At 44.5% G+C, this 27090-nt stretch overlaps 1 protein-coding gene and 2 non-coding genes across 3 annotated transcripts in view; 1 reads left to right on the top strand and 2 right to left on the bottom strand.

Moving 5' to 3' along the window:
- The first annotated feature begins 469 nt into the window (after nt 1-469).
- LOC125133168 (protein VAC14 homolog) overlaps nt 470-27090 on the top strand; it is a 32948-nt gene continuing 6327 nt past the window's right edge. The window contains exons 1-2 of the mRNA XM_047791306.1: nt 470-545; nt 625-760. Coding sequence (XP_047647262.1) covers nt 470-545; nt 625-760 — 212 coding nt within the window. The remainder of the gene's footprint in view (nt 546-624; nt 761-27090) is intronic.
- TRNAG-GCC (transfer RNA glycine (anticodon GCC)) lies at nt 16272-16342 on the bottom strand. The gene has a single exon. It is a non-coding gene; the product is annotated as a tRNA-Gly (tRNA).
- TRNAG-GCC (transfer RNA glycine (anticodon GCC)) lies at nt 16929-16999 on the bottom strand. Its single transcript has one exon. It is a non-coding gene; the product is annotated as a tRNA-Gly (tRNA).

The raw sequence follows: 27090 nt of genomic DNA, 5'->3' as shown, positions 1-27090 counted from the left end.
AAATGGCTAGAATATAGCTAAAATCAAGATGGTGTTACTCCAATTTGAGAAACATTGGCATACGAGAAACTGGTAACTAGTGAAGCAGCTAATGGATTCAGCCAGTATCAAACAAATTAAGGAGTCAGGCTCCTAGAGACCCTTCGTTCCCACAAAAGTCTACGGGAGCCCACCATACGCCAAGCCCAAGCCGACCAGGTGCAGGCGGTTGAGTGCCTGGACTACCCGCCCCATTAACCATCTCTGCAAGTCGGAGGGGAGAAGGTGGAGCCTTGGGGGCGTGGCCAACTCACCTGTAGTTTGCCGGTGGGGGCGTGGCTGGATGGGGGCGGCTCCTTGGGGGCGGGAAGCGGAAGCTGCTGCGGCTTCACCTGATTCAGGTAACTTAGCGGTCGCCGGTCGAGCCGTGAAGGTGCGGAGCCAGCACCCGACTAGTGAGCTGCCGACGGCCTCGGGCGTGTGTGAGGGGATGGGGGTCCAGGCCCAGGCTCCGAGGCGGCGCGCGGCGGCGGAACGACACAGGCAGGTCCGAGACGGCGTGGTTCGTGAGCCGACGCCTGAGGCAGCGCGGAGCTGCAGACTCCCCTGACCCCGGTGCGGCCCGGGCTGCCGCGGGGTGAAGAGTCGCGGGGCACCCGGGAGCGCCCCGAGCTGCTACCGTGAACCCCGAGAAGGATTTCGCGCCGCACACGCCCAACATCTTTCGCGCCCTCAATGACAAGCTCTACGAAAAGCGGAAGGTGGCAGCGCTGGAGATCAAGTAAGAGCCGCGGGCACCTGGGAGGCGGCGGGATGGGGCGTGGAGAGCGGAGCCGGGACCCCGCCCTGTCTATGCCAGGATCCCACTCCCCGGGACAGCTCCTCACGCCTTTGCAGCAGGTGTTGCTACCCCACGATCCAGGCCCTCAGCGCCGTGCTTAAGAGCGGGAGATTGGGGGTCCCAGCTTTGCTTCTGACTGATGGTGTGTGACTTGGGCAAGTTCTTTAACCTGGTGCCCCAAAGCGCTTTCCGGAGAACGAAGTAACATAATGTATGTTTGCTGCTTAAGGCTGAGGTGAGAATGAAGCGACATGATGTGCATGTGGTACTCAGCACAGTGCCTGGTACATGGTGCGGCCTCCGTCTGGTCTCCATCAGACGAGCAAAGCAGAGAGGGGCCTCTGTGATGAGAGGGAGGCTGGAAGCCTGAATTTGCTAGTGATATTGACTTGCCTCATTTCTTACCCACCTTTTGAGAAGTGAAAGAGACCATTGGTTGCCAAGTGGAGAAATCAGGTTCAAAACCTCAAGACTCAGAGGACTGTTTTATCTCTGTCCTGTCACCCTTGCATGCAAGTGGATACAGGAATAATTTGACCTTTCTTGTTTCTGCAGTCTTATTACAGGTACCATGGTACCCTCTTATCTGTGAGGGGTACATTGCAAAATTCCCAGTGGATGCCTGGAACCTTGGATAGTACTGAACTTTAAATATACTAGGTTTTTTCTTACATGTACATACCTATGATAAGGTTTAATTTATAGATTAGGCACAGTAAGAGAACATCCAAATGGCTACCATCACTAGCCTTGCACCTTAGGGCCCTTTAAGTCAAATAAGAGTTACTTAGAAACGAGCACTGCAGGAGTTCCTGTCATGGCTCAGCGGAAACGAATCCGACTAGGAACCACGAGATTGAGGCTTCAAACCCTCGCTCAGTGGGTTAAGGACCCGTGAGCTGTGGTATAGGTCACAGACATGGCTCAGATGTGGCATTGCTGTGGTTGTGGTGTAGGCCAGCAGTGGTAGCTCGGATGGGACCCCTAGCCTGGGAACCTCCATATGCTTCAAATGCAGCCCTAAAAAGTACTGCAATACTGGACAGTCAATCTGATAATCCAGCCTGCTACTAAGTGGGTGGGTAGCATATACAGCATAGATATGCTGAAGGAAGGGATGCTTCACGCCCTGGTGGGACAGCACAGGATTTCATCTCACCACTCAGAATGGCGTACAGTCTCTAAAGCATTGTGTATTTCTGGAATTTTCTATTTAATGTTTTCTGACCTGTAGTTGACCATTGGTAACGGAAACCATGGATACCGGGGGACCACCATAATCTGATATTTTGCTTTATTTTATTACAAAAGAAGATGTTTGACTTCGAACATTTTATTAAGATTTTTCTGCTGTTATTTTACATTTGCAGTTTTTTGAGCCAAATCTCTGTGATAAAGTCAGATGGGTGGGTAATTTCAGAAGAGTAGAAAGAAGCAAGTGTGAACCTGAAAGAACACCAGTCTGGGCATCAGGAAATACATGTAGTTCTGCCATGTCCAATAGGGTAGCCACTGGCCATCTGTAGCTATTTATGTTTTTGGTTTGTTTGTCTTGTTTTTGCTTTTTAGGGCTGCATCTGCAGTATATGGAAGTTCCCAGGCTCAGGGTTGTTCCCAGAGCTGCAGCTGCCAGCCACAGCCACGCGGGATCTGAGCCGTGTCTTCGACCTACACCATAGCTCACAGCAACGCCAGATCCCCGACCCACCCAGTGAGGCCAGGGATCAAGCCCACATCCTCATGGATCCTAGTCAGATTTGTTTCCACTGCGCCACAACAGGAACTCCCTGTGGCTATTTACTTTTAAATTATTAAAGAGAAAATAAAAATTTCAAATCCAGTTCCTCAGTCACACCATGCATATCTCACATGTTCAGTAACCAAATGTACTCAGGATTTCTTAAACTCCGCACTGTTGGCTTTTGGGGGCAGATAATTCTTGGTTGTGGTGGACTGTCCTGTGCATTATAAGATTTTTAGTAGCATCTCTGGTCTCTACCACTGGATATTACTTGTTGGTTGTGCAACAAAAATGACTCCAGACATTGCCAAATGTCTCCTCAGGACCAGTTGAGAACCAGTGCCTAAACTGCTTTGGGTTTTCATTTCGTCCTCAACTAAAGGCTTTGGACATTGCTAAGTGGACCCTCACATTCAGCTCTAACATTCTGAATGTATGTCCACCTCACTGCTTCTCCCATCAAGCACCACTTTTTTGAGTGCTCCTATTCTCACTGCTGCACTTCCTCTGGCTCTCGCCAATGCCAGTAAGTTGTAATGATGAGTATTGCTGCATTGAGTAGGAGACCCAGACAGGTGTACAGATGTGGCTCCATGTCCATCGTCTTATTGGCTGAAGCTACACTGACACCTGGTTTCGTCCATCATGTGCTCTGCTTCTCAGGAAGGTCCGGTTTTATCATGGCTTTGTTTCCAAAAGTGGGATCCAGCTGCTTGCTGTTCAAAGGCTGATAAAGAGGCAAGGTTGGTGAACAGGAGGGTTGGGGATGATGGGCGTGCCTCCTGTCCAAAGATCGACACCCTCCTACTGACAGCCAGTGGGCAAGACCTTGCAAAGGGGAGTTTCAGGGCGTATAGGTGGAGAGAGGGGGTTATGTGTAGAAATAACACAGTCAGCTCTGACAGCCATCTTGAAATTAGTCATATGCTGGTCTTACTAGCACCATCTTGATTGTTTTTGGTGCAGTTAACCTTCAGTTCCAGGATGGGTTTGTTGCCACTTCCTCTCGGAATGGTGGCAGCTTATGTCAAGCTAGTCATTATGTAGTTACCTTCTTCTCCCTGGGATGGGGGTTTCAGTATCTACAAGACAGCTTACAGGATACGACTCAGAATATTATCTACAGCCCTTGAGGAGGAAAAAAGGCCCTTGACTTTGTTTAATAACTAAACTATTATTATTTGATCTTGACTTTTTTCTTGCTTCTGTATTTTTTCACTTCTCTGATTAAACTTATTCTTTGGCTAAAGTTTTTCTATAGACACAAAGACATGCTGGGGGAAGGACCATGGGTCCTGCTCCATTTCAGCCTGAGTCCTTGTATGAGTCCTTAAATAGAGCTGTTATCTGCTTTATTGTTGCCTCTAGCACAATCTGTGTAATTGCTCCCACTCTGCAGGCTGTTTTGGAAAGGATGTGTCTTTAAGGGGGTTGGTTGTGTATCTGACATTGCCCCTGGCTTGTCAAATTCAGGGAGACCCCCCGCCCCACTCCAGGGCCTTAACTGGGCTATGAACTCCTTAGGAGCAGAGACCCTGTCTTATTTATCTTCAGCACTTAGCACAGTGCCTGGCAGCATTTGACAGTCCGAGTCCACAGGAATAAATGACCACACATTTTTGGTGGGGAGATATCATCGCAGTCTAAGGACTTTGCTACTCAAAAGTGTAGCCCACATGATGGTTGTTCAAATATAGTAAAGTTCATTGAATTAAAACAAAAAGTGTAGCCCACACACCAGAGGCATCAGGATTGCCTGGGAGCTTGTTAGAAAGTTTCCAGCCTCACCCCAAACCTGTGGATCAGAATCTGCATTTTAACACCATCCCTGGTGATCTGTGGGCACATGAGAGCTGGAGAAGCACTGGCCTAGAAGACATTGCACTCAGGTTCCAGCCTTCTTCAGCCAGATTTGGAATGAGAAGCACCCTGCTGGCTAAGTTCCTCAGAATGTATGTTTCACAAACTGCTCAGGGACAGATAGGAGCTTACTTATGCATCTCCTGAGAGCTTCCTGGTATCTCTGCTTTTAAGGATGCTGATCCTGTTGCAGCAGGGCCACACCTTTATGATGTATTTAACCTTAATTACTTCTTTATAGGACCTGTCTGCAAATCCTGCCACCAGGGCTGCATGAATTAGAAGGCTAGGGTGGGGGGACAAGTCAGTCCTTAACTTTGCTCATTTTTTAAAAGTGATCATGTGTAAAGCACAGTCTGCCTGACTTGGGGGGAGAAGAAATTGGTCATTGTACACCCCTCATTGCATTTATCTTGCACAGTGCTGTTAGTTAGGTCATGTTATCCCATTTCACACACGAGGAAACAGAGGTTAAGTTACTTAACAGAAGTTAAGTAATCTTCCCAAGGTTTCACAACTAGAACCTGGATGGAAAACCAGGTTCATCTGTCTCAAAAGGCTTTCACTACAATGAATGGTTTTCCCTATCAAAAAGGGGACATGCACTTAACAAAAGAAATTTCAGGGAGTTCCCCAGTGGGCTAGCAGTTAAGGATCTGGCATGGTCACTGCTATGCCTTGGATTTAATCCCTGACCTGGGAACCTCTGCATGCCATAAGCACAGCCAAAAGAAAAAAAAAAAAAAAGGAAAAAGGAAATTTCAAACTTGAACATCCCCATGGTAGTTTTTTTTTTTAATTGAAGTATAGTTGATTTACAATGTTAATTTCTTCTATAGAGCAGTGTTCAGTTATACACTGACACACACACATATATATATCTATTCTTTTTTTTTTTTTTGTCATTTGTCTTTTTTGTTGTTGTTGTTGTTGTTGCTATTTCTTGGGCCGCTCCCGCGGCATATGGAGGTTCCCAGGCCAGGGGTCGAATCGGAGCTGTAGCCACCGGCCTATGCCAGAGCCACAGCAACGCGGGATCCGAGCCGCGTCTGCAACCTACACCACAGCTCACGGCAACGCCGGATCGTTAACCCACTGAGCAAGGGCAGGGACCGAACCCGCAACCTCATGGTTCCTAGTCGGATTCGTTAACCACTGCGCCACGACGGGAACTCCAATATCTATTCTTTTTTAAAATATTATTTTCATTATGGTTCATCATAGGCTACTGAATATAGTTCCCTGTGCTATACAGTAGAACTTTGTTGTTTATCCATTCTATATATAATAGCTCATATCCGTTAACTCCAACCTTCCACTCCACCCCTCCCCTGAGGCAACCACAAGTTCTCTATGTCCTTGAATCTGTTTCTGTTTTGTAGATAGGTTTATTGTGTCATATTTTATTTATTTTTTCATAGCAGCATTGTTCATTTTTTAAATTTTTTTATTATTTCCCCAATACAATTTTTTTTCTACTGTACAGCATGGTGACCCAGTTACACATACATGTATACATTCCTTTTTCTCCCATTATCAGGCTCCATCATAAGTGACTAGACATAGCTCTCAGTGCTACACAGCAGGATCTTATTGTTAACCTATTCCAAAAGCAATAGTTTGCATCTATTAACCCCAAGCTCCCAATCCATCCCACTCCCTCCCCCTCAACAACCACAAGTCTATTCTCTAAGTCCACGATTTTTTTTTTTTTTTTTTGCTGTGGAAAGGTTCATTTGTGCCATATGTTAGATTCTAGATATAATTGATATCATATGGTATTTGTCTTTCTCTTTCTGACTTACTTCACTCAGTATGAGAGTCTCTGGTTCCATCCATGTTGCTGCAAATGGGATTTATTTTTGTTCTTTTTTATGGCTGAGTAGTATTCCATTCTGTCATATTTTAGATTCCACATATAAGTGATATCATATGGCATTTGTCTTTTCTTTCTTAGTACATTAATCTCTAGTTGCATCCATGTTGCTGCAAATGGAATTATTTCATGTTTTTTTATAGCTGAGTAATATTCTATTGTATATATGTACCACATCTTCTTTATCTATGCATCTGTTCTTAGACATTTAGATTGTTTCTATGTCTTGGCTATTCTGAATAGTGCTGCTGTGAACATATGGATGCATATATCCTTTTGTGTAGATGTATGCCCAGGAGTGGTATTGCCGGATCATAAGGTAGTTCTATTTTTAGTTTTCTGAGGAACCTCCATACTGTTTTCCATAGTGGCTGCACCAACTTACATTCCCACCAACAGCGTAGGAGAGTTCCCTTTTCTCCATACCTCTGCAGCATTTGTTATTTGTACATTTTTTGATGATGGCCATTCTGACAGGTGTGAGGTGGTACCTCGTAGTAGTTTTGATTTGCATTTCTCTAATAATGAGTGATGTTGAGCATCTTTATATGTGCCTACTGGCCATCTATTTGTCTTCTTTGGAGAAATGTCTATGTAGGTCCTCTGCCCATGTTTCAATTGTGTTGTTTTTCGTTGTTGTATGAGCTGTTTGTATATTTTGGAGATTAAGCCCATGTCAATTGCATCATTTGCAAATATTTTCTACCATTCTGTAGGTTGTCTGTGTTTTATGGTTTCTCTTGCTATACAAAAGCTTTTAAATTCAAGTCCCATTTGTTTATTTTGCTTTTATTTCTATTGCCTTGAGAGACTGACCTAAGAAAACATTGGTATAATTTATGTCAGAGAATGTTTTACCTATCATCTTTTTTATGGTATCACAACTCATGTTTAAGTCTTTAAGCCATTTTGAGTTTATTTTTGAATGTGGTTTGAGGTGGTGTTCTAACTTCATTGATTTACATGTGGCTGTCCCCCATGGTAGTTCTTTTTTGGCTACCATATGGAGTTCCCGGGCCAGGGATCCGATCTGAGCTGCAGTTTCAACCTAAGCCACAACTGTGACAATGCCAGATCCTTAACCCACTGTGCTGGGCCAGGGATTGAACCTGTGCCTCATGCTCCCAAGATGCTGCTGATCCCGTTTCTCCACAGCGGGAACTACCCTCATGGTAGTTGTAACTGCCACTCTCAGTATTCTAGAATCTGTCTGCTCAGGTGACAGCCAGCCAGTACTCCAGAGGATGCTGGAGTGAGGGATTAACATTCCTAATAAGAGGATAGTGTTTTATCTCAATGACAGGCCTCTCAAACACCAAAACCACAGAGATGGATGACTGGATCAAGTAAACAACCCCCAGACATCAGATTCTCAAGCACAGCCTGTATTAAGTAACCAGGATGTGATGGCTAAATGTGAGTCTGTTGTGTGAAGTCCTGGAGACCTTTTACCACAGCCTTGTTCCAACAAGTCCACACAGCTTTCTCAAGGATAAGACACAGACTAAGGTGATTTTTTTTTTAATGTAATTTTTTTTTGTTTTTATGGCCACACCCACAGCATATGGAAGTTCCTGGGCCCGGGATTCGACTTGAGCTGCAGCTGCAATAACCTTGGTTCCTTTAACTCAATTAATTCTTGTGCTGGGCCAGGAATCGAACCTGTGTCTCCACAGCAACCCGAGCCAGTGCAGTAAGGTAGTCAGATTAACTCACTGAGCCATGGCAGGAACTCCTAGGCTAGGTTTTTTTTCTTTTGTTTTGTTTTTTTTTCTTTTTAGAGCCATACCTGTGGCATATGGAAGTTCCCAGGCTAGGGGCTGAATCCGAGCTACAGCTGCTGGCCACAGCCACAGCCACACCATGTCTGCGACCTAGGCCTCAGCTTGTGGCAACGCCCAATTCTTTAACCCACTGAGCGAGGCAAGAATATCTAACCTGCATCCTCAATGATACTAGTCAGGTTCTTGACCCACTGAGTCACAACAGGAACTCCCTAGGCTAAAATTTGAGAATGCTTTTTTGGATTTGGAAGGTTCTTGGTTTCAGGGGATATAGTCACTGATCAGTCCTGGAGACAAGGTTGGTAAGACTCCAGGCCCTGCTCTCTGGGAGTCTAGTGTTGGGGAGAAATGCCAGTAGCCTCTCTGATAAATGGAGTGGGTGCTCCCTCCGCTGGGGGTGCTGTGGCCCACACTGTGGTTGCAGGACCCTCTCACTGCAAGATGGGAGAGACAAAGCTCTTCATAGCCCAGCATGGGCTCACTGCCAAGTCTCTGGTGTTGCTGAGCTTTGACTCTCAGAGCCAGTGAATGGAGGTGCCCAGACCATTCGCCCTGAGAATATGAAGCCCAAGCAGGGACATCAGGGAGAGAGCTCCTGAATGGCACATCCCTCCTGCTGGGGAAGGTGGGGTGGGGGGAATGGCATAGGGAACAGGGATCCCTGGGGCTCTGGGAGCCCATCAACATTGAAATGTTGAGGTTGAGCTAGCTCTTGGGAGCCTACCACCTCTGCAGGGAGACACTAGTGCTTACTAGATGGTTTAGGGCAATTTTTGGAGTTTAGGTCAGAATTCCACACAGCTCTGTTCTTTTTTAGCAGTGGGACCCCAGAAAATTGCTTCATCCAGGGGTCACAGATTGGCAGCCAGGGGCTGTGTCCCGCAGGCAGGGCTATTTGGTTTGGCCTGGATCACAGGGTACTTTATAGTTAGAAATTTCAGAGTAAAGTTCAGGTTTCTGGTTTCTCTAAGGAATTGGAAGATATGGGCCCATATTCCCACACAGCAGATCAGTGGACATATGGGCCCACCCATATGTCCTGGCTGGGTCATGGTCTCCCCAGTTTGTCCCCTGTGCTGGCAAATTTGCTCCTGCCTAACCTCCCTTGGCCTTCTCACCTGTGTCTCCTTCTTGGTCCCTGTACGCATTTGAGTTTAACCTCTGTGCCTCATTAACTCATCTTAAAAAGAAAAAAAAAAATGCACCTTGAAAACATTACACTAAGTGTAAGAAGCCAGTCACAAAAGGCCATGTATTATATGATTTCATTTATATGAACTACCTAAACTGGCAAATCAAATAGACAGAAGGTAGATTAGTGGTTGCCGAGGGCTGGGGGGGGTGGGGGGGGTCGGGAAAATAGGGAGTGCCTGCTAACAGGTAATCTTTCTAGGATGATAAAAATATCCTAAAATTGAGTATAGTGACAGCTGCACAAGTTTGTGAACATACTAAAACCCGTTGAATTGCACACGTTTAAAGAGTGAATTTATGGCATGGGAATTGTATATCAGTTTTTAAAGATAAGAGTATCTGTAGGTTGTGAGAGCACAAGCAAAGTGCTCATGATGGGGTCACAGTTGTTGTCACCTGATAGCCAGACATGCCTCCTGCTGTCTGGGATTTGTTTCTCCTTCGCACTTTTTCTGCTGATTATACCCAGGGGATGTTCAGTACGTTTTGTTACTTAACTGACTCTCAGAGCTTTCCAGAAGTTCTCTGGCCCTTCCTCAGAGCACATGTCCCACTTCTCATGTTCAGTTATTGGAGACTACTGAGCAGGTGGGAACCAAATCGCTTAAGTACTCAGGTAAGCAGATGGAGAAGACGTTGACCCTCCAGATTCTCTTTGGGAAACCGCTGCGTGGCTCTGTCCCCTGGTGACATCATGTTACCTTGAAAACTGGGATGGGTCTCTGCACCTGCCAGGAAAAGAGAGGCAGCCCAATGTCCAGGCTGCAAATTTTACAGCACAGGATTAAACACAACTCTGGATTTATCTTTCTGTCCTTCTCAGAGCCAGGAGCAAAGCAGGTCCTCGGTCCACAGGGAGTGAATGAACGTGATCTTGTACAGTGTGTTAAGATCACACTTTGTCTGACTGTGATTTTGCACTAATAGTGTTACATGAGCATATGCAATGCGGAACTCGCTACATGCATGATCTCATTTAATTCTCTGTAAATGGTGCAAAGGCTCTGAAATCATTAGCCTCACCTTACCTCCGGGGCTGTCTCCTCTGAAGACATCGGAATGTGTGTGCAGTGACTGAAACCTCTGCCACCTCCTGGCTGGGCCATTTAGACATCACCAAATGAAATGGCATTGGGTTCAATGAAATACTACATGTTAGAATGTAACATGGTAGTTAAGATGGAGTCCAAAAAATTTTGACTTGATTTCTGCACCTACCATCTATAAAATGGCTGTCATAGTACTAGCTGCATGGCTTATTTTAAGGTTTAAATGAGATGATGCGTGTAAAGCACGCAGCACATTACCTGGCATGTAGCACATGCTCAGCGAGAGGTTACTTCCTGCCTTCACAAGAGAAGAACAGGCCTGGGCCTTCATTTCAGCATCTGCAGTACGTGCCTCATCTGTGCACCCCACGGCTGGTACAGAAGTGTTCCAGGGATGTCTGAACACTGGGCAGTGGGGAAGACGCGGGGCAGAGCTGCACTTCGGGCGGGGCCTGAGTTCTGCGGAGGGAAGTACCCTCTGTAATTGGGTGTGTGTGCTTTGCAGCCGGTGTGGTTTAAGAAGATGGACTGGAGGAACTTGTGTACAGTTGAGAGGCCATGGGCTTTGTAGGTGTCAAGGTTCAGATTCTCTGTGACTGTGAAAAAGGAACTTGGTTTCCCTGAGGCTCTTACTACTTCTCTTTTTTTAATGGAGTGTAGTTGACTTACAATGTTGTTAGTTTCATGTGTACAGCAAAGTGAATCTGTTATATATATATTTATACATATATACATCCATTCTGATTACTTTTCAATATACATTATTACAGAATATTGAATACATTTTCCTGTGCTAAACAGTAGGTCCTTGCTACTGATCTGTTTTATGTACATTAGTGTGTATATATTAATCCCCACCTCCTAATCTGTCCCTCCCCTCTATGCTTCTCCTTCAGTAACCATTAGTTGGGTTTCTAAATCTTTGAGTGTGTTTCTGTTTTGTAAGTTCTTTGTATCATCTTTATTAGATTCCACACATTAGTGATCTCCTATTTGTCTTTCTCTGACTTCACTTAGTGTGATAATTTCTAGATACATCCATATTGCTGCAAATGGCATTATTTCATTAAGGCTGAGTAATATTCTATTCTATATATAAGGTATATATTATATATATAGAATATATAATATTCTATTCTATATATTAAAATATATACAATGTATATAATTGTTATAGTAATTGATAATATAATTGTTAAATATCAATATATATTGATATATAAATATATATTAATACAATATATAATATAGTTATATAGGTGATTAATATAATACATATAATTAATAATATATTGCATCATTATATATTATTTATGTTTATATATTCTATATATAGAAATTTTAGTCTACATATATATTCCTATATATATATATATATACTATATATGTACCATACTTCTTTATCCATTCCTCTATCCATGGACATTTCAGTTGCTTCCATGTCTTGGCTGTTGTAACTAGTGCTACTCTTGTAAATCGTGCTGCAGAAAACATTAGGGTGCGTGTATTTTTTTTTTTTTTTTGGTGTTTTTGTTTTTTCTTTAGGGCAGCACCTGCAGCATATGGAGGTTCCCAGGCTAGGGGTCCAATTGGAGCTATAGCTGTCAGCCTATGCTACAGCCACAGCAACGTAGGATCGAGCCACATGTGTGGCCTACACCACAGCTCAGGGCAACACCGGATCCTTAACCCACTGAGCGAGGCCAGGGATTGAACCTGCAACCTCATTCTTACTAGCTGGGTTCGTTAACCACTGAGCCATGACGGAAACTCCTGCATGTATCTTTTTGAATTATGGTTTTCTCTGGATAAATGCCCATGAGTAGGATTGCTGGGTTATATGGTAGTTCTATATTTACTTTTAACGGAACCTCCATACAGAGTTCTCCAGAGTGCTTGCACAAGCTTACATTACCACCACCAGTGTAGGAGGGTTGCCTTTCCTCCACACCCTCTCCAGCATTTGTTGACTTTCTGATGGTGGTGTGAGGTGATACCTCATTGTGGTTTTGATTTGCATTTCTCTAATAATTAGTAATGTTGAGCATCTTTTCATGTACTTTTTAGCCATCTGTCTCCCTTCTTTGGATAAATGTCTGTTCAGATCTTCTGACCACTTTTAAATTTTTTTAATAAAAACCCGTGTGAGGTGTTTGTATATTTTGGAAATTAATCCTTTGTCAATATCTTCATTGTCAAATATCTTTTCCCATTCTTTGGGTTGTCTTTTGGGTTTGGGGGGGGGCAGTATCTGCCACATATCTAAGTTCCCAGTCTAGGGATGGAATCAGAGCTGCTGGCCTATGCCACAGCAACTCAGGATCCAAGCCACATCTGCACCCTACACCACAGCTCATAGCAATGCCAGATCCTTAACCCACTGAGCAGGGCCAGGAATTGAATGCACATCCTCATGGATACTAGTCAGGTTCGTTACCACTGAGCCACAATGGAAACTTCTGCAGGTTCTCTTAATTTTATTTATGGTATCCTTTCTTGTGCAAAAGCTTTTAAGTTTAATTATGTCCTATTTGTCTATTATTGCTTTTGTTTTCATTACTCTAAGAAGTGGATCTGAAAAGATATTGCTGCACTTTATGTCAGAGTATTCTGCCTATGATTTCCTCTAAGAGTTTTATAGTATCTAGGCCTACACTTAGGCCTTTAATCAAATTTGAGTTTATTTCATGTACATTGTTAGAACCCTAATTTCATTCTTATACATGTAGCTGTCCAGTTTTCCAAACACCACTTACTGAAAAGACTATATTCTATCCATTGTAAGTTCCTGCCTTAGGCTCTACTTCTGGAAGATGAGATAATAATTGCATACAGGGTTGTTCTCTGTATAGGACTGGGGACTATATCTCGTCACTTATGACAGACCATGATAATGTGAGAAAAAAGAGTGGATATATGTATGTGTGACTGCGTTACCTTGCTATACAGTAGAAAACTAACAATACTGTAAATTTTTATTTTCCACCTATATGGAAAATAAAAATTATTTTAAAAATGGGGCAGAGTTGTTCTGAGGCATGACCAACTCCTGAAACACTTACAGTGTGTACCTAGGAGGTGGCCAGGTACTGGTCTTCGTGCAGCCGGTGGCTATCGGCGTGCTGCGTCACAGAGGCCAGGGGTTCAGTGCAGGGCTGTGGTTGTGATGCTGGATGTGGCCCCAGGTTCTCCTTGGGTGGAAGAGGATTCCAAACACGTCCTGGCCTGTCTCTGGCTCCTTCTCTGACCAGGGACAAGGTAGTTGAGTGGCACATTGTGAAGCGTGGAGTCCGCCGGCACTGGGGACTGTGCCTCCCGGGGAATGGGTGTTTCTGCCATCCTGCAGCAGCTCGGACCAGGTGAGCACGGAGGCTCTGAGCCCTCTCTAGAGGACACTTCCTCAGTCAGGGCTTGCAGAGGAGCGAGGCAGAAGCAGATCTCCTCTCTGGCACAGAGAACAGGAATGCCTGTGACCTTGACACCAGCAAAGATCCTGGGGACTTGGGATCGTACATTTCTGGGCCACAGACTACCTTCAAAACGAGTTCAGCTTCAGATCCCCTCCCTGTGGCTCACAACCTAGAGATGAAAGAGCCGACAGTGTTCTTTTGAAGAAACATTAGGCCTCGGGCTGGGGGCGCCCAGGTTGCAAACTTCCCTTCCTCTGCTCTCCTCTGTCGTTGTCTTTTCTCTCTGCACGTCCCCTGTGAAGAAGAGAGGCCAGGTCCTGCGACCGGGGCTGTGTGGGGCACCCACCAGGGGCTGGGGCATCCATCACCCCTAGGCAGACACGTGTCAGGTCCCGTCCTGACATCGCTGTCTGTCCCCAGCCACCAGCCACAGCTCTGGGGACCTTGTCTTTCTCAGGGTGTATCTTCCGATCCCTGGAGCCCTTGGCCCCTGTGAACTTGACTCATAAGCTAGGGCTTAGGCCTGTCCAAATACGATTCGCATTTACCCAGCAGGTTAAGCGTAGATCAGCAGACCCCCCTGGACACAGGGAGGGCGGCGCGGGGCTTCCTCGTGTTTCCCGACACCTTGTCCCTCAGCCCCGCCGGCCAGGCCGGGCAGGCCCCGGGCAGATGCTTCCTGGCTCCCCACTTACCGTGCGGAGCTCTCGACAAAAGGAGAGGGATGGCGCTACTCACCCAGAGAATCGTGGCACCAGCCTGTCCTCAAGGGCCGCATCGAGGAGCTGAGGAGCTAGAAACGCGCAACACGGGGGAAGGAAACCCTGACCTTCCATGGAGGGTTGCTGGGCACGGACTGCGCGGTCGCCGAGTCCTTCAGCCTTCAGAGGAGGAATGGCCTGTCCTGAGAGGGCAGGAAGAGCAGCAGCTTGGCCTCGAGCTGGACTTTGAAGGCCGACTAGGGCGTGGAAGGGAGCTTTCCTGGAGAGTGGAGAGGACAGGAGGTGTCCAGGGCCCAGAGAGAAGGCGAGTGTGGCTGGAGCCGAAGGCGGGCTGGGCAGCTGGGCAGCTGGGCGGGAAGACTGGAGAGGTGAGGTCAGCTGGCCCTGGCTTGACGGCCTGGGTGTCAGGCAGAGCGTGGGCCAGCTCTTCGTGCGGGGCCCAGGGGGTGACCCAGAGGGCCAGGCCCAGTGCTCTCCAGGCTGATGCTTCTGGTGAGAACCCGCTCGCAGGGTCTCTCCTCCAGGGGGATCCACTGTTGGTTATTGTTGGTCTTGTTCTCCTGACCATGGGCGATATTCTTCCCCAAGGGCAAGGGTGCAGACAGCAGAGACTGGGGTTCCAGGCATGGTTGGGGCGGCCTGGGGGGCCCTGGGTTGCGCTGTGGGAGGATTGAGGGTGGGGGAGGCCTCGCGGCTGGTGTAGAGCAAACGGGAAGGTCAGGGCGAGCTGACCACAAATATTCCCCCCGCCCGTGTCCTCCCCGGTCTGGAGACCCTGTTACACCTGCCAGCTGTCCCCTGGCCTCAGTGCCCCTTTCCTCGTGCTCTCTTGCCATTTGGTGTCTATAGGCCTTTGTAGTCTTCAGAGTTGCCGAAAGGTCGCTCAGATCCATACCACTCAACACCCGCAGGTCACTCGTCCCTTCCCTGACTGCTCACGGACACCAGAAATCCAACCAGTTCCTTTGCCAAGCATGTGACTGGGCACAGCCCCTCTGGCCCTGTCACCCACCTGTCGTCCACCTGTGTCCTTCACTTTGCCAAACCAAGTGCCTCTCTCCCTCCTCTGGGCCTTCGTTCATGCTGTTCCCTCTGTCTGCCTTGCCTCGCCCTGAACAGCTTCGAACGCACACTAGTCAACCTTCAAAACCCCTCGCAAAAGCTGACCCTCTGAAGCCACCCCTGAGTCTCTGCTCACCAGAGATGCTGGTCAGGATCTTCTCCTCCCTCCCCTTCCTCAGCTTGCACTCTCCTCAGCAGATTTTTCTGTTTCCCACTAAAGTCCTTGAGGCCTTTCTTGCTTCTCCTCCACCCCATCCGGGCAGAGAGCCCTTCAAGGGCAGGGAATGCATCCCCTTTGCTGGCTCTCAAATGGGGAGGGAGGCCTTTTCTGGTTGCTGGCGGAGGGGGGACGTTTGTGACCTGAAGCAAGAGGACAGGTGAGGAGGTGGTTCCGGGGATGGGCTGTGCTGCTGGCAGGGCTGGGTCATCTCTGGCTCCCCTGGCGCTGCTCTGACGTGGCCGGGCTTCCCCAGGGCAGTGTTGCAGCCACAGTCCCAGGCAGGCTGTCTGGGCAGGAGGGGCGGCCCAGCTGCTGGCAGGGGCTGTGCTCATCCCACTTCCTGGACTCCTCGAGAACAAGGAGACACAAGTTCTGGGTCTTTGTGGAATGTAGCAGACAGGTATGTAAAACTTAAGCTAGGAACCAGTCCTTCTCTGTTCTGAGACCGTAGTCAGCAATTCTTTGGGCGGTGTGACATTTCCCATCCCATCCCATCCCATCCCTTCCCTTAGGATTACCAAAAGGTATACTGCTGCATTGGCCGGGAATCGAACCCGGGCCTCCCGCGTGGCAGGCGAGAATTCTACCACTGAACCACCAATGCTCCAGTTGGTAGCAGTTCTGTGAGCACCTCCCTTTAACCCCAGTCCTGAGCCTCCTAGTCTGTATGCTGATTCACAGACCATAAGGCCATGCTCTGATGCTGCCACATCAGCACAGCTGCCAGAGCAGAAGCTTAGGCCCCAGAGCAGGAGAGAAGGCAGGAGGCTGTGTGTGTGAAGTTGATTTGCCTTCATCCTCAGGGCAGAAACAAGAGCCCTTCTGTCTCGGGAGCAAAAAGCCCACTGAGACTTTGGGGAACCTTGCGGTCTGATGCGTGGGCCCTCCCATCCCACGCTCACATCGTGTGTTGAGCTGTTGGTACAAGTCCCAGGCTTCACCACGGCTTCCTGCTGGAGACTGGCCAAGGCCCAGGGGGCGCAACAGGAGTCCCCTTACTGGGGAAGTTTCCCATAGGCAGCAGTGCCCCTCTGGAGAACCCAGCTGCTGTTCATGCTTCCTGAGCAGGGAGTGTGGTCAGACTGACAGCAGCCCTTGGCTACTGCAGACTGGGTGTGGCTGCGGGAAGCTGGCTCCTCCAGCAGGATTTCTGTGGGGGAACTTGCTGAGAAAAGGCCAAAAAGCAGCACTGCATTGGCCGGGAATCGAACCCGGGCCTCCCGCGTGGCAGGCGAGAATTCTACCACTGAACCACCAATGCGCCAGCTGTCCTGGGACACATCTGCAGGCCTTTTCTCAAGGGGCGGTGTCTTTCCAGACCCAGAGAGGAGCGCTGACACATCCCTGGGCCTCATCTGGCTGGTTTTTCCTGTTCGGGAATCCAGTGGGTTTATGCACAACCATTCTTGCTGGGCCTTATTTCAGTGCTTTGCCAAGCAGGGGCCTTGGGAACTGGCTTGGTTCATCCCCAGCCCTCAGCCCCCTGGGCATCACACCCCATAAAGATCAAAGACCCCTCACAGGCCATTTGTGCAGCCCCTTCCTGGACTCCCCACCTCTGCTCCATGTCTACCAGCTCAGGAGCCAGGCCTGTTGTGCTCACAGAATAGGTGCCCCCTGTAACTTTTGCACTGAGTATTAATCAAAGTCCTGTATCCTTCCACTGAAAAAATTTTTTGCAATTAATTTTGCTCTAATTACTAGCAGGTTCCTGATAGGAAGCTGGAGGCACACAAACTAATGGATACCTTTTGAACTTGACCTCTTAAAATTTTTTGAGCCAACTTGAGACCCCCAGTTATGGCACAGGCAAGCAGTGTACCTGCCTAGATGGACACAGCAATTAGATAGTGAATCCAGGCAGCTGCTTTGAAAAGTTTGTAATCTCTAGGCCACGCAACTCACACCTTTGCTGCTACAGTCGTCCCAGTCCCTCACGCCTGGTGCTGGGATGGTCCTCCCTTTCCCTTTCGTCTTAGAGCATCTTTTTCTCCCCCATTTTAAAAATTTTTGTTGAAGTAGACTTTGTTTACAATGTTGTGATAATTTCTAGAGTACAACAAAGTCATTCAGTTATACACATATACATCCTTTAAAATTTGATTGTATTGGATATACACTGTTCTGTCATTTCTGCTGCACAGCAAAGTGACCAAGTTACACACATATGTACACTCTTTTTCCCACATTATCCTCCATCATGTTCCATCACAAGTGACTAGATATAGTTCCCTGTGCTATACCGCAGGATCTCATTGCTTATCCACTCCAAATGTAATAGTTTGCATCTACTAATCCAAAACTCCCAGTCCATCCCACCCCCTCCCTCCCCCCCTTGGCAACCACAAGTTTATCCTCCATGTCCATGAGTTTGTTCTTCTCTGTAGGTAGGTTCATTTGTGCCATATATTAGATACCAGATATAAATGATATCATATGCTATTTGTATAATGTACTTCACTGGTATGAGAGTCTCTAGTTCCATCCATGTTGCAGCAAATGGCATTATTTTGTTCTTTTTATGGCTGAGTAGTATTCCATTTTAGATATGTTTCACATCTTCTTATCCATATCTTGACGGACATTTAGGCTATTTTCATAGCTTAACTATCGTGAACAGTGCTGTGATGAACACAGGGGTGCATGTATCTTTTTCAAGGAAAGTTTTGTTTGGATATATGCCCAGGAATGTGATTTCTATATCATAGGATAGTTCTACATTTAGTTTTCTGAGGAACCTCCATACTGTTTTCCATAGTGGTTGTACCAATTTACATTCCCATCAACAGTGTAGGATCCCCTTTTCTCCACACCCTCTCCAGCATTTGTTATTTGTAGACTTACTAGTGATGGCCTTAGCAGTGTGAAGTAATACCTCATTGTAATTCTGACTTGCATTTCTCTAATAATTAGTGATGTTGAGCACTTTTTTTCCACGTGCCTATTGGCCATCTGTATGTGTTTTTTTGAGAACTGTCTACTCAGGTCTTCTACCCATTTTTCAATTGGGTTGTTTGGGGGTTTTTGCTCTTGAATTGTATGAGTTGTTTGTGTAATTTGCAGATTAAGCCCTTGTTGGCTCTATCATTTTAAACTATTTTCTCCCATTGGTTTATTTCTATTGTTTTGGGAGAGTAACCTAAGAAAACATTTGTACAGATGATGTCAGAGAATATTTTGCCTATATTCTCTTCTAGGAGTTTTTTGGTCTCTTATGTTTAACCCTTTAAGCCACTCTGAGTTTATTTTTGTGTGTGGAGTGAGAGTATGTTCTAGTTTCATTGATTTACATGCAGCTGTCCAGCTTTGCCAGCACCACTTGCTGAGAGACTTTCTCCCATTTAATATTCTTGCCTCTTCTGTTAAATATTAATTGACCATAGGTGTCTGGGTCTATTTCTGGATTCTCTATTCTGTTCCATTGGTCTGTATGTCTGTTTTGGTACCTGTACCACACTGTTTTGATTAGTATATCTTTGTAATATTGTCTTAAGTCCGAGAGACTTATGCCTCCTGCTTGGTTTTTGTTCCTCGGGGTTGCTTTGGCAAATCTGGGTCTTTTATGGTTCCATTTAAATTTTTGGATTATTTGTTCTAGTTCTGTGAAAAATGTCATGGGTAATTTGATAGGGATCACATTAAATGTATAGACTGGTTTGAGTAGCATGGCCTTTTTAACTATATTAATTCTTCCAGTCCAGAAGCATGGGATATTTCTTTCCATTTCTTTGAATCTTCAATTTCCTTGATTAATGTTTCATAGTTCTCAGCATATGTCTTTCACCTCCTTAGGTTTTTTGTTTTTTTTTTTAATATATTCCTTTTCTATTTCATTGTTAAGTGTAGAGAAAAGCAACCAATTTCTGAATGTTAATCTTGTATCCTGTTACTTTGCTGAATTTATTGACCATTTAAGTAATTGTGTGGAGTCCTTAGGATTTTCTTTATACAGTATCATGTTATCTGCATAGAGTGACAATTTTACCTCTTCTCTTCCAATCTGGATACCTTGTATCTTCTGTGTGTCTGACTGCTGTGGCTAGGACTTCCAATACTATGTTGAATCAAAACAGTGAGAGTGGGCATCCTTGCCTTGTTTCAGATTTTAGTGGGAAAATTTTCAGCTTTTTCCATTGAGTACTATATTGGCTGTGGGCTTGTCATAAATGGCTTTTATTATGTTAAGGTATATTCCCTCTATACCCACTTTGGTAAGAGCTTTTATCACGAATGGATGTTGGACTTTGTCAAAGGCTTTTTCTGCATCTATTTTAGATGATCATGTGATTTTTGACTTTTATTAATGTGGTGTATGACATTGATTTGCACATGTTGAACCATCCTCGTGAACTTGGGATGAATCCCACATGGTTGTATGATCATTTTTATGTTTTTGTTGGATTCGGCTAGCTTAAAATTTTGTTGAGAATTTTTGCATCTATATCAAAGATATTAGCCTCTAATTTTTGATAGTATCTTTGTCTGATTTTGGTATTAGGGTGATGGTGGCTTCATAGAAAGTCTTTGGGAATATTCCTTTTTATTCAACCTTTTGGAAAAGTTTAAGAAGAATAGGTATAAATTCTTCTTTGTATGTTCAGTAGAAATCACCTGTGAAGCAATATGGTCCTGGACTTTTGTTTGTAGGGAGTGTTTTTAATTATATATTCAGTTTCATTTCTAGTAAATGGTATGTTTAAAGGATCTACTTCTTCTTGATTCAGTTTTGGTGGGCTGTATGTCTCTAGAAGAACCATTTCTTCTAGGTTGCCAAATGTGTTGGCACATAATGGTTCACAGCATTCTCTTATGGGATTTTGTTTTGTTTTGTTTTGTTTTTTGGTATTTCTATAGTATCCATTGAGATTTCTCCATTTTTCATTTCTTGTTTGGTTTATTTGAGTTCTCTTTCTTTTCTTCTTGGTGAGTCTGGCCAGAGGTTTGTCACCTTTGTTTACCCTCTCAAAGAGCCAGCTCTTGGTTTTATTGACTTTTTAAATATTTTTGAATCTCTGTATTAGATTTTTCTCTCTGATCTTTATGACTTCCTTCTGCTGACTTGAGGTTTTGTTTGTTCTTTTCTAATTCTTTTAGGTGTTAGGTTAGGTGGTTGATTTGAGATTTTTCTTCATTTCTGAAGAAGGCTTGTATTACCATGAACTTCCCTGTAAGCATTGCTATTGTGGCATCCCATAGATTTTGAGGTTGCAATCCCATAGGTTGCATTTTCATTGTCATTTATCTCAAGGCATTTTTAAATTTCCTTTATGATTTCCTTGTTGACCCCTTGGTTTTTCAGTGGCATGTTGTTTAGTCTCCATGTAGTCAGTTTTTTTTCCCCCCATTTCCTGTGCTTGACTTGTAGTTTCATGCCATTGTGGTCAGAGAAGAAGATGCTTGAAATAATTTCTACACTCTTAAATTTGTTGAGGTTAGTTTTGTGCCATAGTCTGTGGTCAATCATTAGAGAATGTTTCATGCATAGTTGAAAAGAATGTGTATTGGGTTTTTTTGGATGTAATGTCCTGAAAATGTCAATTAAGTCTAACTTTTCTGTTGTGTCCTTTAGGATCTCTGTTGCCTTACTGATTTTCGGTCTAGAGGATCTGTCCATTGATGTGAGTGAGGTGTTAAAGTCTCCTACCATTATTGTATTGCCATCAGTTTCTCCTTTTATGTCTTCTAGTATTTGTTTTATGTATCTGGGTATTCCTATATTAGGGGCATATATATTGACAAGTGTAATATCCTCTTGAATGGATCCTTTTATCATTAAATCATGTCCTTTTTTGCTTTTCTTGATGGCCTTTGTTTTAAAGCCTATATTGTCTGATAAGACTATTCTGACTCCTGCTTTCCTGTCTTTCCCATTTGCATGAAATATCATTTTTCCATCCTCTCACTTTGAATTTATATGTGTCCTTTGCCCTAAGGTGAGTCTCCTGTAGGCAGCATTTTGTAGGCTTTTGTTTTTTCCTGCAGTCTGCCACTATATGTCTTTTGATTGGAGCATTCAGTCCTTTGACATTTAAGATGATAATTTTTTTTTTAAGGCTGCACCTGTGGCATATGGAGGTTCCCTGGCTAGGGGTTGAATCGGAGCTGCAGCGGCTGGCCTATGCCACAACCACAGCAATGCCAGATCCGAGCCGTGTCTGCAACCTATACCACAGCTCACAGCTATGCTGGATCCTTAACCCACTGAGCAAGGCCAGGGATCAATCCCACAACCTCATGGTTCCTAGTTGGATTCGTTTCTGCTGCACCATAATGGGAACTCCCTACAGAGAAGAGGCTTTCTTATCCTGTGACAATTGAACCTGCATCCTCAGGGATAGCAGTCAGATTCGCTTCCTCTGAGGCACGAAGGGAACTCTTAGGATGATTATTGATAAATATGTATTTACTGCCATTTTTTAAAATTTATATTGTTATTTCCCCAACACACTTTTTTTCCCCACTGTACAGCATGGGGACCCAGTTACACATACATGTATACATAATTTTTTCTCCCATTGTTGTGCTGCATTATAAGTATCTAGACATAGTTCTCAGTGCTACACAGCAGGATCTCATTGTTAATCCATTCCAAAAGCAATAGTTTGCATCCATTAACCCCAAGCTCCCAGTCCCTCCCACTCCCTCCTCCTCCCCCTTGGCAACCACAAGTCTATTCTCCAAATCCATGATTTTCTTTTCTGTGGAAAGTTTCATTTGTGCTGTATATTAGATACCAGATAAGAGTGACAGCATATGGTATTTGTCTTTCTCTTATTGCCATTTTAAACCTCATTTTCCAACTGATTCCATGTTTCTCCTTTATTGCTTTTTATTTTGGTTTTATGTTTCCTTTTATTTGATGTTTGTGCCCTCTTTTTAGTTTTTGTGAATGTATTGTTTGGTTTCGAATTGCAGTTGCCGTGTTTTTCAAGTATGTTAACTCCTTCCTATGTCTGATTGCTTTAGCCTGATAGTCATAGGATCAGACACATTCTAAAATAAATATATATTTTATTTTCCTTCCCCAGATTTTATGGATTTTGATGTCCTTTTTTAACATCTCCATGTTTATCCTTTCACTGTCGTTTATTGTTACTTTTACAAATAGGGAGGGTTTTTTCCTTTCCTTTTAGATCTTACTTTCCAATTGTGATTTCCTCCATCCTATTTCTTCTTACCTCTTTTTTATTTAGAGGAGCCCTTTCAGAATCGCTTTTAGATTGGGTTTAGTATTGCTGTACTCTTTGTTGGAGAAATTCTTTCTCTTATTTTAAATGATATTCTTGCTAGGTGGGGTATTCTCAGCCTCAAATTTTTCCCTTTTAGAACTTTGAATATATCTTACCACTCTCTTAACTTTTGCCATTTTGATTATAATATATCTTGGTGTGGGGCCTGTTTAGGGCCCTCTGTGCTTCCTGTATCTTGATATCTGTTTCCTTTAGATCTGGAAAGTTTTCAAACATAAATTCTTCAAGTAATTTTCTACCCCCTTCTCTTTTCTTCCTTCTGGAATCCCTATTATGCCTAGATTGGCCCACTTTATATTATTCCATAAATCTCTGCTTTCGTGTTTTTTCATTTGGTTTTCTGTTTGCTATCCTGACTGGGTGATTTCCATTATTCTATCTTCCAAGATACTAATTTGTTCCTCTGCATTATTCATTCTGCTCTTCAGTGCCTTTAAGTTAGCTTGCATTCTTAGCTCCTCCTTACTATATTCTAGTTCCTTGCTAAATTAATCTGCATTACTTTCATACATCCCCTTAATTCCTTCAGTATTTTCACTATCATCTTTTTGAATTTGGTACCTGTTACGCAGAGGTCTGTTTCATTGTTTGCTGCTTCAGGTGAATTCTCCTGTTCTTTTAACTGGGAATGTTTCCCGAGCTTTTTCATTTTGCTTACATTTTTCTTATTCTGTGAGTTTAAGGAAAACAAATACTGTAGTCTTGGAGGGCTCTCCATATGCAAGAGCACACCTGAGTACTTTATGACGGCTTACTACCTATTCTGGGGTGTGAGTGCTGTTTTTGGTTTGGATGCTTGCTATCTCCTTAGTGTGTGCAGGCTGATATACCCTTGATAGGGAGATGCACATTCTTCCAAGGAAATGGAGGCAATGGGCAGGGTAGTAACCAGTATCTGGCTGCTGAGCCCTTGACAGTGGCAATGACCTATAGGAAGGTGGCACAGTCTGCTCCTAGTTGCAGGGCCTGGGGAAGTAGCAGTGACCCTCAGGAGGATATAAGCAGCACCGGGAACATATGAGTGATAGTAGCAGGTTGTGTGCATTCCCAGGGGAGTGAGAGCAATAACAGGTGGTGCTCAGTTGCGTTGCCCTTCTCTGTGCCGACTTCTGAGGTGACAGGTGTCTCAGGTAGTGCCTGTTCACCTAGTGGTGGCAGGCCACACCCACCTCTGGAGTCAGAATGACTGAAGTGGTTTTCCCCCTTTACCTGTAGACCATGTAAGAGGTGCCCCTTCAGGCTTAGCCCCTGCAAGAAGCCTCTTGCCACCCATAGCCCTGCCCTCCGAGAGTTCACACATGCACAGAGAAAGATACACTATGGTGATCTGCCCCGCTTCCTCTTGCCCTCCCAACAATGGTGCCTTGCTCCTCCTGCAGGCCCAGACCTCCTCCCAGTTTCCCTCAGCTGTTGTACTCCGCTCCCCAGCCCTTGGCACACAACTCCGTAGCCCCTCAGGCTGTCTCCACAGTCCCCTGCCTGGAACTAACCTCTGGAGCCTGAGAATCAGCACCCAGCCCCCTCCAAGCATCTCAGGCTATGATGTCCTGGGAGGTGGTACCGACTGTCTATGAGGCTCTCTGCTTTGCCCTCCTTAGTCCAGCTATTGCACTTTTCTCTGAGGCTTTGAGGTCCCTCCGTCTCAGATAGTCTCCCCATCAGTTAGGCGGCTTCCTAGGGGGTGGGTTTCTTTCCTCTTTCAGAGCTCTTCTCAGGAGTGCTATTCCTGTCATGACTTTTTTTTCCCTCCCTCTTTTTGCCTTTTGTTCTACCCAGTTATGTGGAGGGTTTCTTGCCCTTTTTAGAGGTTTAATGTCTTCTGCCAGTGTTCCCTAGATGTTCTGTATGAATCCTTGTACAAGTAGATTGTTTTTGATGTATTTGTGGAAGAAGGTGAGCACTACGTCTTACTCCTCCACCATTTTGTTCCCATCTGCACATATATCCGTTCTTTTTTGGAATCTTTTCCCATACAGGTTATTCCAGAATATTGGATAGAGTTTCCTGTGCTGTACAGCAGGTCCCCATTGACCATCCATTGCATATATAATAGTGTGTATGTGCCAATCACAAAACCCCAGTCTATCCTTCCCCTACACCTGTTCCTTTGGTAACCATAAGTTTTCAAAGTCTGTTTTTTCTTTTGTAAATATATTAATTTGTACCATGTGTTAGATTCCATATAAGTGATATAATACTTGTCTTTCTCTTACTTCACTTAATGTGATAATCTCTAGGTCCATCCATGTTGCCACAAATGCCATTGTTGCATTTTTTATGGCTGAATAATATTCCATTGTATATAATATATACCACATCTTCTTTATCCATTCCTCCATCAGTGGACATTTAAATTGCTTCCATGTCTTGGATACCTTAAGTAGTGCTGCAGTGAACTCGGGGGTGCATGTGCATTTTCCAATCAGGGTTTTCTCTGCGTATGTTCTCAGGAGTGAAACTGTTCTATCACGTTGTATTTCTATTTTTAGTTTTTTGAGGACTATCCATACAGTTTTCTATACTGGTTGCACTAATGAAAACTCCCAGCAGTGTCAAATCCTCTTTCCTCCACACCTTTTCTAGCATTTATTGTTTGTAGACTTTTTAATAATGGCCATATTGACTGATGATTAGAGATACCTCATTATACTTTTGATTTGCATTTCTTCAATAATCGATGTTGAACATCTTTTCATGTACTTTTTTGGCCATCTGAATGTCATCTTTGTAGAAATGTCTGTTTAGATCTTCTGCCCATTTTTTGATTCAGTGGTTTCTTTGATATGGAGCTGCATGAGTTATTTGTATGCTTTGGAGATTAGTCCCTTATCAGGTCTCTCCGTTTACAAATATTCTCTCCCATTCTCTGAGAGTATAAGGCTTTTATTTCTTCAGGTAGATTTTTTTCCTACTTTTTTTGTTGTTGTTGTTTTTTGTTTTGTTTTGTTTTTTTGGTCTTTTTGCCTTTTTCTAAGGCCGCACCCACAGCATTTGGACATTCCCAGGCCACACGGGCCTAATGAGAGCTGTAGCCACCGCCCTACGCCACAGCAGTGCAGGATCCGAGCCGCGTCTTTGACCTACACCACAGCTCACAGCAACGCCAGCTCCTTAACCCCCTGAGTGAGGCCAGGAATTGAACCCACAACCTCACCGCTCGTAGTCACAATAGGAACTCCTATGCTTAGGTATTTTCCTCTTTTTGATGCAATAGTGAATATGCTTGCTTCCTTTCTTTTTACTTTCTAGACTTTCAACAGTAATGTATAAAAATGCAAGACATTTCTGTATATTAATTTTGTATCTAGCAACTTTACCAAATTAATTGATAAGCTCTAATGCTTTTCTGAGAGCATCTTTAGGATTTTTCTGGGTATAGTATCAGGTCATCTGCAAACAGTGACAGTTTTCCTTCTATTCCAATTTGGATTCTTTTTATTTCTTTTGCTTCTCTGATTACTTTGGCTACGATATCCAAAACTATGTTGAATAAACATGGTGGCAGATGACATTCTTGTCATGTTCCTAATATTAGTGGAAATTCTTTTAGCTGTTTTCCATTGAGAATGATGTAAATGGTGGGTTTGTTATATATGTCCTTTCTTATGTTAGGGTAGTTTGTCTCTATGCACACTTCTAGAAGGCTCTGATCATGAATGAGTGTCATTGTGGCCAAAGCCTTTTCTGCATCTACTGACATAATCATATACTTTTTATTATTAAATTTGTTAATGCAGTATACCACACTGAGGGATTTATGGCTATCAATGAATCCTTGCATGCCTGGGATGAATCTTACTTCACATACCACAAAAAACACACTTTCACCATCTTTGAAAAAACCATAAGCAGCTTCTCTGTTACAAGGTGAGATGCATTCTCCCGAATCTAAGCTGTGAGGTAAGCTAATCCTGGTTGATTTCCCACTACTCTCTGGGAGCAGAGACAAGCTTGGCTAGTTTCCCCTCCTTGCCTTGGCTCACATGTTCGTCCCTCCTGCCCAGGACACCTCTCTTTCCTTCTCTCTCCCTGCCTCCTCCAGCATGTGGCTCAATTCCCTCTTCTGGGAAGACGACCCTGACACCCACACGTAGCTCCCAGC

Source organism: Phacochoerus africanus, chromosome 8, assembly GCF_016906955.1.
Source record: "Phacochoerus africanus isolate WHEZ1 chromosome 8, ROS_Pafr_v1, whole genome shotgun sequence".
Lineage (NCBI taxonomy): Eukaryota > Metazoa > Chordata > Mammalia > Artiodactyla > Suidae > Phacochoerus > Phacochoerus africanus.
Note: the sequence above shows the minus strand (reverse complement) of the source record. Positions and strands in the feature narration are given on the sequence as shown.